Source organism: Lytechinus pictus, chromosome 6 (assembly GCF_037042905.1).
Source record: "Lytechinus pictus isolate F3 Inbred chromosome 6, Lp3.0, whole genome shotgun sequence".
Lineage (NCBI taxonomy): Eukaryota > Metazoa > Echinodermata > Echinoidea > Temnopleuroida > Toxopneustidae > Lytechinus > Lytechinus pictus.
Genome location: NC_087250.1, coordinates 6528392 through 6541145, shown reverse-complemented (window position 1 = coordinate 6541145; position 12754 = coordinate 6528392). Strand labels below are relative to the sequence as shown.

The 12754-nt window shown below is 36.7% G+C and overlaps 1 protein-coding gene across 1 annotated transcript; it reads right to left on the bottom strand.

Annotated features, from left to right (window-relative positions):
• Positions 1-207: 207 nt before the first annotated feature.
• On the bottom strand, positions 208-6721 carry LOC135154513 (uncharacterized). Its single transcript, XM_064100777.1, has 2 exons — positions 6625-6721; positions 208-5796 (listed from the first exon to the last, which is right to left on the bottom strand). Exon 2 carries the CDS (start codon positions 5571-5573, stop codon positions 2958-2960), a length of 2616 nt encoding a protein of 871 aa, XP_063956847.1. The 5' UTR covers positions 5574-5796; positions 6625-6721; the 3' UTR covers positions 208-2957.
• Between the last annotated feature and the right edge of the window lie 6033 nt (positions 6722-12754).

The following is a 12754-nucleotide window of genomic DNA, read 5'->3' as shown; positions in this document are numbered from 1 at the left end:
TTAAAGAGTTAAAATTATTGAAATTTAGCGATATTAATTTGCATCAGCAAAGTATTTTTATGTACAAAAGCATAAACAACATTTTCCCCTCTCAATTTAGTAATCTCTGTCATTTTAACTGCAATTCGGATATTCATAAGTGTGACGTATAACTACGAGTGACTTGACAGTAGACAGTACTCAAACAAAAGACTCGGTGACGCAGAATTTCCAGTTATCATACGATGCATCAAGTATACCATCAAGCATACCATCTGGGCATACCATCTAGTATACCATCGATCATACCATCGAGCATGTTCAATCTGTAGCATAAAAATATAAACAAACAATAATAAGCATCTGTATATGCAGTTACATTTATGTACTTGCATGATATAAAATAAATAGTCTATGTATTGCACAAATTATTTGTGACGTTTGAATCTTGCATAAATAAATATTCTGGTTTCCTGTAACAAATTTACCTATCAAATTCTGTCAATGTATTCAAATGACCTTGAATAAACTTTGCGATATGCGGTTAAATAAACAAAACCTTTACTTTGTCTCATTTGTCCTTTATATCAACTACGATACTTAAATATTACCTTGCCTCTAAACTTTATACTCTGAGGCATTATTGACTAGCAATAACTTTACTCAAACCAATAACTAGGCTTTCATTTCACCTTCACTGTATGTGTTATTTGTAATTATCAGATTATCAGGGCTTTAAAATGCACCAAAAACTGGCTTTAATGCCTTATTTCCAAACTCATACATATACTGTATCCTTTTCAACAACTAGAACCAAATGTAGCTAACAAAGAACAACATTTGTTTATTTGACATTCCATTTCGTTTACAACTCTGAACATGAATAGCCTACTATGCACTGTGTGCGAGATTACCACACAGTACCGTACCGATATGCTATTACGCAACACTCTTCATGTGCATGTCCAATTACCTATCAATGTACAATGTCAATATACGTTTATCACACGTGTATTCTATACGTAAACTCCAAACACTTTCACCAAAGTTATGAGCTAAATTAACAACAAATTAATTATCGTCTCGAGTTAATTTTGGTTCCATATATTCAGTTAAACATTACATTACGGAAATATAAAGGTCCTTTTACTTACAACATTGGACTTGTACCGATTATCTTGAATTCTACTGTAAAGTCACGACGGGCTGAACTTTAAATCTTTGTCGATCTTGGCAAGGCAAATTTCCAACGCCCTCTATCGACCCAGATAAATGATGCTACAACTCAATTAACGTCTCTGACGTCATGTTAAATATTTCAAAGAAAAAATACACTTTCTAATCTTACACTCCGGCCCCTTAAATGCATAGACACAACGGAGCATTTATCAATTTTTTCTTTCACGATTAAAATTTACACTGTATCTTGCTTCCCTTTAATCATTTGAACTGACTGGTAAATAAGAATACACTGAACTCCAAATACCTTTAAATTGCATGTACCTGTATATAAATAATAACATGCACTATTTGCTTTAGTACACATAATAGGCTTTGACAACAATTGAAATCGACAACCCTTTCCAATATGGCAGTCTAGAAAATAATTTGATATAAACTTTAAATGCTTGTGACCTAGAGACATTCAGTTATGCTCAAGAAAAATAATGAATTGCTTTTTTCCCGCAATCATCTATAAAACATTGTCCCTTTAAAACATAAATTAACATCCATGTCCTATTATTTTTACAAACATTGTGTTCCCTATTACACAATATCATATAATTTTCTGGGTCTTCACAGATTAAATTCCAATTCTAGCTGAGCATACAGTATATACACAAAGTATAAATCTAACGTTATGTATCTTCAATCCTTACAACTCTTTGAATATTTCCAACTATTCTTTTCTTGCAAAAACACTTGAATTGAGTCGGTGTTTAAACTCAAAAGTGAACCTGTTTTTTGTCTCCTCTTAATCAGCAATGACAATATCAAACTCTCTGCATCAAATCTGACACCTTTGTAAGAATAGTCTTGTTTGAATAACATACTTTATCAACTGTGATCATCAAATATGCCTTTTAGATCACAAAATACACAAAAAATACATCCTGAGGATGAGATACATTTACTAGATCAACTAGTCTCTTATCAAGTTGAAATATCCATTTTATATAGTCTTTCTTCAATCCACAATTTAATAAACGTTTTAATGAATTTCGGAACTTATTATGTCCATCATCTTGAAATTCAAAGTTCTTCATGTTGTCGTCAATTACAAACTGTTCATGTTGTAACTCATGATTCATTATAGTCTTGTTTTAAGTCTTGAATGTTTCTAAACTTTCCATTCTTTAAGAATGATTTGCTGCTTGGCTGAATGTTGTCGTGATAAACTGCTTGAAAATGTCCTCCACTCTAACAGTCATTCATCTCGAAACAATGAGAATGATTGGTTTCAAATTTTTGAACATTCCTTTGAGCATTTCAAAACAATTCTTGATAACTGATGCAAATTCCTTTTCCTTGATTAGCAATTCCTGCTTTTGCTGTGCTATCAAATTATCAATTTTCAATCGACCTGGTACCACACTAATCTTCTTGTATTGTTCTATAAGAGCAAATTCAATATAAAGAAAATTTTAAACAGATTTGACAAATAAATCTCAGATATGAATTTACTCCTTATCCTTTTATCAAATCCATATTCCGCACAACTTGCTTGTTAAATGCACTTAGACCAGGGAGGAGGGAGCTTAGACACTGCTATTTTACCTCGCTCACTAATTTTAAACTTTCTGCTATTTCCAAAAATACGATTTCTATACTGGTCCCTTTTGGATCTCACTGCTACATTTTACACTTTCACCACAATGAGAAATATATCTTTGTAGTGCCTTAAATTCAAATATTTTCTCTAACAAAATACATATGTATCAGATAATTTTTATGACCAAACATGTACATGTACAGATTCAACCGTATCCCTTTTCTGAATTTCTTTGTTTTACAATGTACGGTGTGAAACTGTCAACTCCAAAATACATGTAGCCAAATAAAGGTTTACCAGGTGACACTCTGGGCAGATTGGCCAGGTCCGGCCCCTGTGGAACCTTGTCAGGTAATGCTTCTTCATTATGCTTTGCCACACAATCACTAATAACTTGTGGACTTATGAATAAATGGTGAGGTAAGTACAATGAGGTTATATCTTCTAATTGTTCTGTCTTATTAACTTTCATTATAGAGTAGTTACTTAGCATATGTTCTACGTCCACTTGGTGTTTCTTCTGAAGTGTATCATCTATCAGTAATCTCTTGGGTGACGACTGCAAACGCTGTTCTGCAGTCAAAATGTCGTCTGGTAGTTTTGGCGTTTTCTTCTCAAATGACGTTGGCGATAGGTTGTGAACTCCATCCTTTTTACCACTACTCTCCCGGAAAGCTGACGCATTACTAACATTGACGGACGAAACCTTGTCCTTCTGAAGAACTTCTGAGCTTTCATTCTTCCTGAATCTCTGAAGTCTGCCATCCTCCAGTTTGATGTCGCTACCAACAAAGCTTGTAGTAGCTGTGTGTATGTCTTCTGGCATCTTGGGCTGGACAGGACCACTTACTGCCCATCCTAATTTGGTTCTTACAGCATAAGGTCCATCCTCGGATGCTCTAATTTCTATAGGTATCAATGCTCCAGGCACATCTTGTCCGATCAAAAGTCCAACTTCATGTTGTGTGACGATAGGAATGTTGATTCCTTCTAGGTGGTTCCATCCTCTGATGTCTTCCATCTTGGCGATGTGAGATTCTTTGACGTTGATTGACTCTCTTGTATATACACGTGGTAACTTCACTATCTCTGTATCTTTGCCTGTGTCTACTATGAGGCTAACAACTGATGTATCTACTGTGCTGTTAGATCTTCCAAGTGTTGATAGATTTAGACTTTGCTTCCTTTCCACTGCATTAAGTTGTCTGGATAGGGCTGCTGTACAAAACGTGCTGGTAGAACCAGTGTCTAGGAGAGCATAAGTTTCAACAGACTTGCTCTCGTTGTGAGCCCTTACCCTAACTGGAACGATGGGAAGTACACACCTACCGGCCCCTGTGACCGACTTATCAATGAAGCTATTCTGAGCTGTTTGGATTTCATCAAATGGCGTTTGAGTGGAAGATGATATCAAATGTTTATTTGGTTGAGGCTGATTCTCTATCTCTTGATGCGGAGTACCTCTTTCAGGTGACAAGCTTTCCCGAAATAAGTGGAGAAACTTTGTATGTTTTCTCTGACATCCTGGTACTGAGCATGTTCGGTTCAACTTACAAATTCTGCTGGTATGACCTTGTTGCAAGCAATTGAAACATAGTCTGTTCTCTTGTGCAAATTTAAATCTCTCATCAGGTGTCAGAGACTTAAAGCTGTCACAACCAAACAAGGTATGGTCTTGATAACACTTGAAGCACTTCTTGGGCTTAGGAAAGCTTGAATTATCAGTGACTGCTGTAGAGTAGCTGCTCTTTGAATGTTGCTTGTTGAAGCTTGGTTTAGATGCTGATCTTGGAGAAGTCGCAGTCAGCTCACCGAAGACTGGATCGTTAACTTCTTCGGCGGCATCAAATACAAACTTCACCATGTCAGTGATATCTGGAGATCGACCTCTTTGCCTAATGTCTCTCACTACTTTCAACCATCTAGCTTTGAGATGAAATGGTAGTCTTTCAGCCAGTTTGACCAGCTCTCTGTTACTGCTGATTTCCTTTGTCAGATTCAATGCCTTAAGAGTCTCAAGACATACCTGTAATTCGTCAGCAAACTTGCGTAGTCCAGTTCTATCATTTGCATGAAGTGCTGAACCATTAGTTATCTGTTCGATCCATGCTTCTCCTATCTTAAATCTACTGCCAAAGCGTTCTCTCAGCAATTCTCTGGCGCGTTGATATCCTAGAACTGGATCCATTACCATACAACACTGTATGATGTTCTTGACATCACCTTCACAGCACTGATACAACTTCATAAGCTTTGTCCCTCTGTCTAGTGTAGACGAGCCTATCAAATTATCAAAACATGCCATGAACTCATGATAGTGTAAAGGGTTACCGTTAAACTTCATGATTTCCACACTTGACAGGCTTATTGCTTCCAACAAACGATGCTGTATTTGCTGATACTGATACAAATCTTGGTTGTGCTGCAGGTATGGCATTGTGTCTTCCAAATTCTCCTGACGTACATTGTTGCCATGCTCGCTGGCCTGAATCTGTGGCTGAATGGGCTGCTGCTGTTGACCAAGTTCTTCACTTGTGGGTTCTATCTTAATGTCGAGTTGACTGGGATGCTGATCAAATTGTTCATATACAGCCTCTTCTGCTGCTGCAACTTTGAGCTTAGTTTCTAACATGAACTGTGCCTTCTTTTGCTGTAGATGAAATTCTTGAAGCTCTAACTCATGCTGTTCCTTCAAGGATGCTAGCTCTGCTGCCAGGGCTGCCTTCTTGGCCTTCGTCTTTATCCTCGATGACGCTGTTGAACTCTTACCACCTTGGCTGGCCGAGTCCTCGGACTTGATACTTTCAGATGATCCACTCATGGCGACTGTTCTTGACGGTGACGACTGTTCTTACGGTGACGATTGTTATTGAACTTTATGTGACGTATAACTACGAGTGACTTGACAGTAGACAGTACTCAAACAAAAGACTCGGTGACGCAGAATTTCCAGTTATCATACGATGCATCAAGTATACCATCAAGCATACCATCTGGGCATACCATCTAGTATACCATCGATCATACCATCGAGCATGTTCAATCTGTAGCATAAAAATATAAACAAACAATAATAAGCATCTGTATATGCAGTTACATTTATGTACTTGCATGATATAAAATAAATAGTCTATGTATTGCACAAATTATTTGTGACGTTTGAATCTTGCATAAATAAATATTCTGGTTTCCTGTAACAAATTTACCTATCAAATTCTGTCAATGTATTCAAATGACCTTGAATAAACTTTGCGATATGCGGTTAAATAAACAAAACCTTTACTTTGTCTCATTTGTCCTTTATATCAACTACGATACTTAAATATTACCTTGCCTCTAAACTTTATACTCTGAGGCATTATTGACTAGCAATAACTTTACTCAAACCAATAACTAGGCTTTCATTTCACCTTCACTGTATGTGTTATTTGTAATTATCAGATTATCAGGGCTTTAAAATGCACCAAAAACTGGCTTTAATGCCTTATTTCCAAACTCATACATATACTGTATCCTTTTCAACAACTAGAACCAAATGTAGCTAACAAAGAACAACATTTGTTTATTTGACATTCCATTTCGTTTACAACTCTGAACATGAATAGCCTACTATGCACTGTGTGCGAGATTACCACACAGTACCGTACCGATATGCTATTACGCAACACTCTTCATGTGCATGTCCAATTACCTATCAATGTACAATGTCAATATACGTTTATCACACGTGTATTCTATACGTAAACTCCAAACACTTTCACCAAAGTTATGAGCTAAATTAACAACAAATTAATTATCGTCTCGAGTTAATTTTGGTTCCATATATTCAGTTAAACATTACATTACGGAAATATAAAGGTCCTTTTACTTACAACATTGGACTTGTACCGATTATCTTGAATTCTACTGTAAAGTCACGACGGGCTGAACTTTAAATCTTTGTCGATCTTGGCAAGGCAAATTTCCAACGCCCTCTATCGACCCAGATAAATGATGCTACAACTCAATTAACGTCTCTGACGTCATGTTAAATATTTCAAAGAAAAAATACACTTTCTAATCTTACAATAAGTATAGCACGAGAAGCGCTACCCAAATTCATTTACCAAAACATAGAACCCGAAGATTTCAATACGATATTCGCTACTCTGGGCCAAAATTTTGGAACAGTTTACCAGCCCGCCTACAAAACTCTCGTTCTTTGCAATCTTTCTCTTATAAAATGAAACTTTATTTAAATGCTTGCACTGACAGAGATCATTGACATGTTGACATGCTTGAACTACCTCCCATTTCTAATGATAATTAATGCACATGCATTACCTGTTGCTCTGCTAGACAAATGTCACTCTATACAAATGGTGCATGGGTTAGAGTGGGTCAGTAGGAACTGTGTGCACAAGGTAACTTTGGCATGGTTTAACCCACGAGGTGCAGCCGAGTGTGTTTAGACCATAATGCCAAAGTTACCGCGTGCACACAGTTCCACTGACCCACGAAAGAAACCCATGCATCATCTGTTTTATAGAATGGAAAAATTTTATTGAATAAACCACAAAAATTAATGATTTACCGGATGCATGATAATTTCATGCGTCCAGTAAATTCAATTTACTGGACGCATGAAAAAAATTTACTGGACGCATGATTTTTTTTACCGGACGCATGATTTTTTACCGGATGCATGAAAATTCCAAAATGTAATGCAGACCCTTTGATAACCCTGGAAAACATAAATATGTATGCCTAACTTGATAATATGTTGGCACAAAGGCATGATTATACCCAAAATGCCAGATACAGCTTTGCATTGCCTAGATCTATGAGGCAGCCTCAGACCTCCAATAGCTGTGTGTGTATGCCCGGGCCGCGCCGGTGGCCAGTGCCTACGGCTGCCTGGGCCCGCAGTGGAGATTTGGCTGTGCACAGCCAGCCCAGGGCAGTAGATCTATAAACGTTAGATCGTATGTCTGGACTTCTCAACTAACGAGTATGCAGGCAGTTTTAATCCCTATGACAATTACGGTAATGTATTTGTACTTACAGATCATTTTGCATCCTTTATTTGATTCATTCTGCCTTGATCGAAAATTCAAAATTTTGACGTAAACAAGCGTAACAGTACATGCGCGATGACATCACAATGACCTTTTCGGACGATAGCTTGTTTACAGTGGATGTAGTTTTGATTATCGGGATATCGTTCATGCAGCCCAGTAAAAATTATTGCATAGCTCTCAACCAATCAGATTGCAGGGATTTTCCCATCCATTCTATAAAAGCTCTTTATACATGTACCAATGTTACGTAATTGCGACCAGTGTACTCTGTTATTCAAATGAACTTATCTTCTAATGCCTACATTTCTTCTCCCTCTTCTCCATCTGTGTTTCTTTTTCTACTCTTAACTTTCTTATTTATATGCAATTACATATGATATCATTACAGTACGTAACTTGTTATTTATTTGTATCTGGCGACCCCAACTCAAGCTCTGCTTTCCGGGTTTTCGCCTCCTTCAAAATTGTGTCGAAATATATACTGTATTCGTTACTATGTCAAATATTATTTTGTATCTGTTTGAAGGAAATAAATGTGATTTTCAATCAATTCAATCAATAACTTGGCTCTAAAATAAGCTGAACTTTTTTCATCATTTTTTTTCTAAATAGAAAATAGAGATTATTTTATGACAATTCAGACCAACTTTACTTTTTGCCATTAGAGGGCCTACACAAAACATATATTCAAAATTAATGTCTTTTTTTCCCCTCAATAAATAGAAATTGTGAATGAACGTAACGGGTCTGCTGTGAAATGAAATTACCAGCAATTATCTCCGATGGTTTTCATAAATCAATAAAAGGCAAATTAATTATTTCTGACGATGTCTAATCGGGGAAATGGAAGGTGATCCCGACTGAGTCGAGTTGGATGTTTATCTTCCTAGATTTGTGTCATGTAGCATATGGTAGCGATGTTATGGAAAGCTATTTGTGAGAGGAAACTTTGGCCAGCGCCAATCACGAGCGCATTTTTAGACGGACAATCAACATGATCAAGGCGAATGTACTTGTAGTATTAGATTCACATTGCATGTATCTTCTCGTCCATTCACCGTTATAAATTGCATGTTTGTGCCACATATTTCTAATCGTACAGACATTTCCTGTTTTGTATTACTTCAACATGTACTACGCGCATTCTTAAGCTTTCACGCCTTATCGATTTTGTGACCAACCACTCCAGTTTTGTTTTCAAACTACGGATGAATGACAGCTTTTGTTTATGGTCAACAAACTGACGTTCAACCAATCGTTTTTATTTCAATGCCTGGCTTGATCGGAACTTTTTGTGTGGAAATATTTTTGTCTTCACTTCTTTTTTTTTCTCGAGGAGTCAACTTCGTGAAAGGCTGATTGCACACGAACTTTATTAGATAGTTGCGCAACCTCATGGTTTTACTATACAGATTTACTTGAACCATTTTCTTTGATTTTTTATTTCGATTTACATGTAACCTTAATGGATTTTTATATTTCATGAATAATTTTATTCGTTCAATGACCTTCGCTTGTTTAATTAGAAATTATTTTATGATTTTCGGGATTCGTGCAATACCCTTGGTAAGGCCAACCGCGAGTTCATAAAAGAGCTCGAAGTAATTCACGCTTCGTGTCACGATCCTTATAGCACCCTCGGCGACTCCCACGCTAAGTTTAATAATTGTTGAATATTTTCTCTGATCTGAAGTGGAGTTTTGTCTTCGATTTTTGTGGGCACATTGTGGACAAAGTTGAAGCTTGGTCATGGCTCATGTGTCGGTGAGTAAATAAATTAGAACAAATAATTTTCATCTAAGAACACAACAATATTTCATATCGCAAGGACCTATTTTCAGACTGCCGTCGTTTAAAGGAAACTTAAACATTTGAAACAAGATCAAAATCATGAAAGAAACAGATCAACAAAATTTTGAGAAAAATTGAATGAATAGTAAGAAAATTATAAGCATTTGAAGTTTAGATCATTATCTTAGGCGTGTTGTCAAAAGTGTGTGTGCGTCTTTTCCTTTATATTCCACAGCGAAACCGCTGAGCGTGACATTGTCCTTTTATCTTACCTACGGGTCAGTGCTCTTGCCATTCAAGACGCCAGCGTGCCCTTGCAGCGAAAACGGAAGCGTTCGCTTTTATCTTTTCTTTTGACGCCCCCGGTTGGCTCTCCGATAAGATGTTTTTGCATGAGCGCCCTCTATGTCCACGATATCGGCGTTTTAGGCAAACTATTGAACGCCCGATCTCTAGTCACTGATCTGAATATCGTTGTGTCCTTGTGTCGGTGTGCCTAGTCGCAGTGGGGTATATATTTTCCAAAGTTACGCTTTCACAATTTCTTTTGATGATTTTTCGTTTCGGGTTTCAGTATATGACAAAGTTCAATTAAATTTAGATTTCATTTCTTTAATAGAACAATAAAGCTTTAGCCCTTTAGCACGAGTATGTTGCCTTATTTTGAAGAATATACCGTTAGATATTGACTTTCTAAAAGTAAGTATTCAGGCGCGGGTAAGATTTTTTTAAATCACCCTGAGCCCACACTGTTAACATTGTCGGGTGGAAAAATTGTCCTTCATCTTTGTAAACGAAATGCAAATCCCCTCGTAAATGATGCAATATAAATCATACCTGGGTCCAAAAATGATGGCATTTAAATTTATACATTGAAAAGCTACTGTGACAAAAAAAAACAATACATCCACAAAATGCAAGCGTTTTTTGTGGAAAAAAGGATGAAAACTAAGGCCATCGTTTAAATTCAAATTTGAGCTAAACAAAGGCCTATGTCTAATTTAGCCAAAGTGCACATCAATTTTACTCTTATTATACACATGTTTAAACATTGACATGTTGGAAACTTATATATTCACACATAATACAGATGCCGTGCAAAACAAACGAATAAAGTATCATTAATTTGAACTTTAAAAATTTAATTGGATGCTCAAGCAGTCATATCGGTCATTGTAGCTTAAATGCACAATTCTTGAATTTCATTGCCCGAAATTCAGAACAAAAAGTACTTTCGTTACTTTGAAGGACCATTACAAACATCTTTGCCTTCGAACGAAATCAAAAGCACTTAAAAAATAAATATTGAAATTATCAAAGAAGTTGAGGTAGTCTTGACCATGAATTGAGTTGAGTGTTTATAAAGGAATTACAGCGTCTTCTAAACTTTGAATGACCGATGAAAAATGTCGCGTGAATTAAAATGCAAATTAACACATTTAAGTGACTCCGACATGATATTGGACAGGAAAACCTATATTATCTTTTTACCTGGGATCCGTCTTTATTCTCTTATATGAATTTCCCCTGTGATCTAGAGTATTATGTGACCTAGTGTTCTTGATTACCACCCAGGAGCCACAGAACCGAAGGGGGTCTGGGGCTGAGGCCTCCACAAGTACCATGATTTTATGCATGGTGACCCCCACCCCCCTCAAACCAGTCCGCTGGGGGGGGGGGAACTTAATTATTTCTTTTAATTTTCCAGTTCTACTTACAATATCCAATTTTGTCAACTTAATTCTAATGGTTCCTTTTTTCATCCAACTTCATTTCTTCCTTGAATTTTTCTAAATCTTTTCTATACCTATTCTTTTTTTAACCTTCACGTTTGACTTGTACAATACGTGTATATTGCCGTTGATTTCTTCTTCCTATCAAATATCTGAATTAATCTGCAATGTGTGTATGTCAAATTATTGCAAATTAGATTCCCAGTGTCTAAGGTAAACATAGTAATACGAAAGCCTCTTTGGCCTAGTTTCCCTTCCAACTTTGTACTTCACCTCTTAATCGTATAGCTGCATTCTGTAAAGCTTGCATGTTTGAATATGCACAAAAAATCAATAAACGTACAGGAAATGGTAATAACTCGGTCACATTTGCTCTATACGGCCGCCATACGGCGAGTCGAAAACAGCCGTTTTATTCATTTTATTCAAACCTCCTATATTTAGCTGGTACAAAAACTGTTAAAACGACTGTTTTCGACTCGCCTTAAAACAAATGTGACCGAGGTATTTGGCATACTAGATCAACAAGGATGGGGTGCATGCTGGTGCGGATCCTGCCGGAGTAACACAATACAATCCAATAGGCGCCGTATTTATTTTGAACAATAGTTGGGCTCTCAAAAGTATTGTGGTCTATTTTGTGACCTCTACTAAAAAAAGTCAGTGGTTGTATATTCTGCACCTGGAGGGTACAGTTATGTAGTGAATCCCGCCCCCCCCCCCCTATGAGAGCCATTATCAATTTTGTTGATATAAATATGCCATTTTTACACAAGTGTGCCCCCTATAAAACTCACAGCATGTATTTTAATGAGAATATGTCGTTCATAGACAGGTGAGGACCTTCACTTTAGCCTGATAAACACCCCTTTTCCAAATATATTTGGTTATTAAAATGCACAGAGAGATGGTAGGCAAAGAATATAACTCGAATGTTCATATTAAGAGGAGACCTATATAGAGGGAAGTTACATGGTTAATTAAAAATGTGTTGATAAAATATCAGTCGAATGTTATGTTATAATCTGCTTCGCCAAACAGGTTTTATGTAATATTGCTCTTTATAAAGGCAAGTATTAATTAAACTACATTAAATGTCGAAATGTTGAGAAATATAATGGAAACCATATTAAAATGCACATTACGAAAAGAAACAAAATCAAGGTTCTAGTATGGGGACAAAACGAGAACAAGAAAACTACCCATTTGATGCTTATTTTAATTCCCCGAAAGCCGGACGTTGAAAATGACATGGGCCAGCGCATTGCAAGCTGTATTTAACGGCTTAACCCATTGTCAAGGTAGACCCCATTCTTGATTGGGGAGATTACCCATTATTCTTGAACATAGAGGTGGTCTGACTGGTGGCGGATTACAATAGAAAGATGAACTCTTGATTGGTGGGGTATTTCAATGGG

Excerpts from the sequence above, each read along its gene's own strand:
- LOC135154513 (XM_064100777.1), bottom strand. The coding sequence starts at position 5,573 with ATGAGTGGATCATCTGAAAGTATCAAGTCCGAGGACTCGGCCAGCCAA.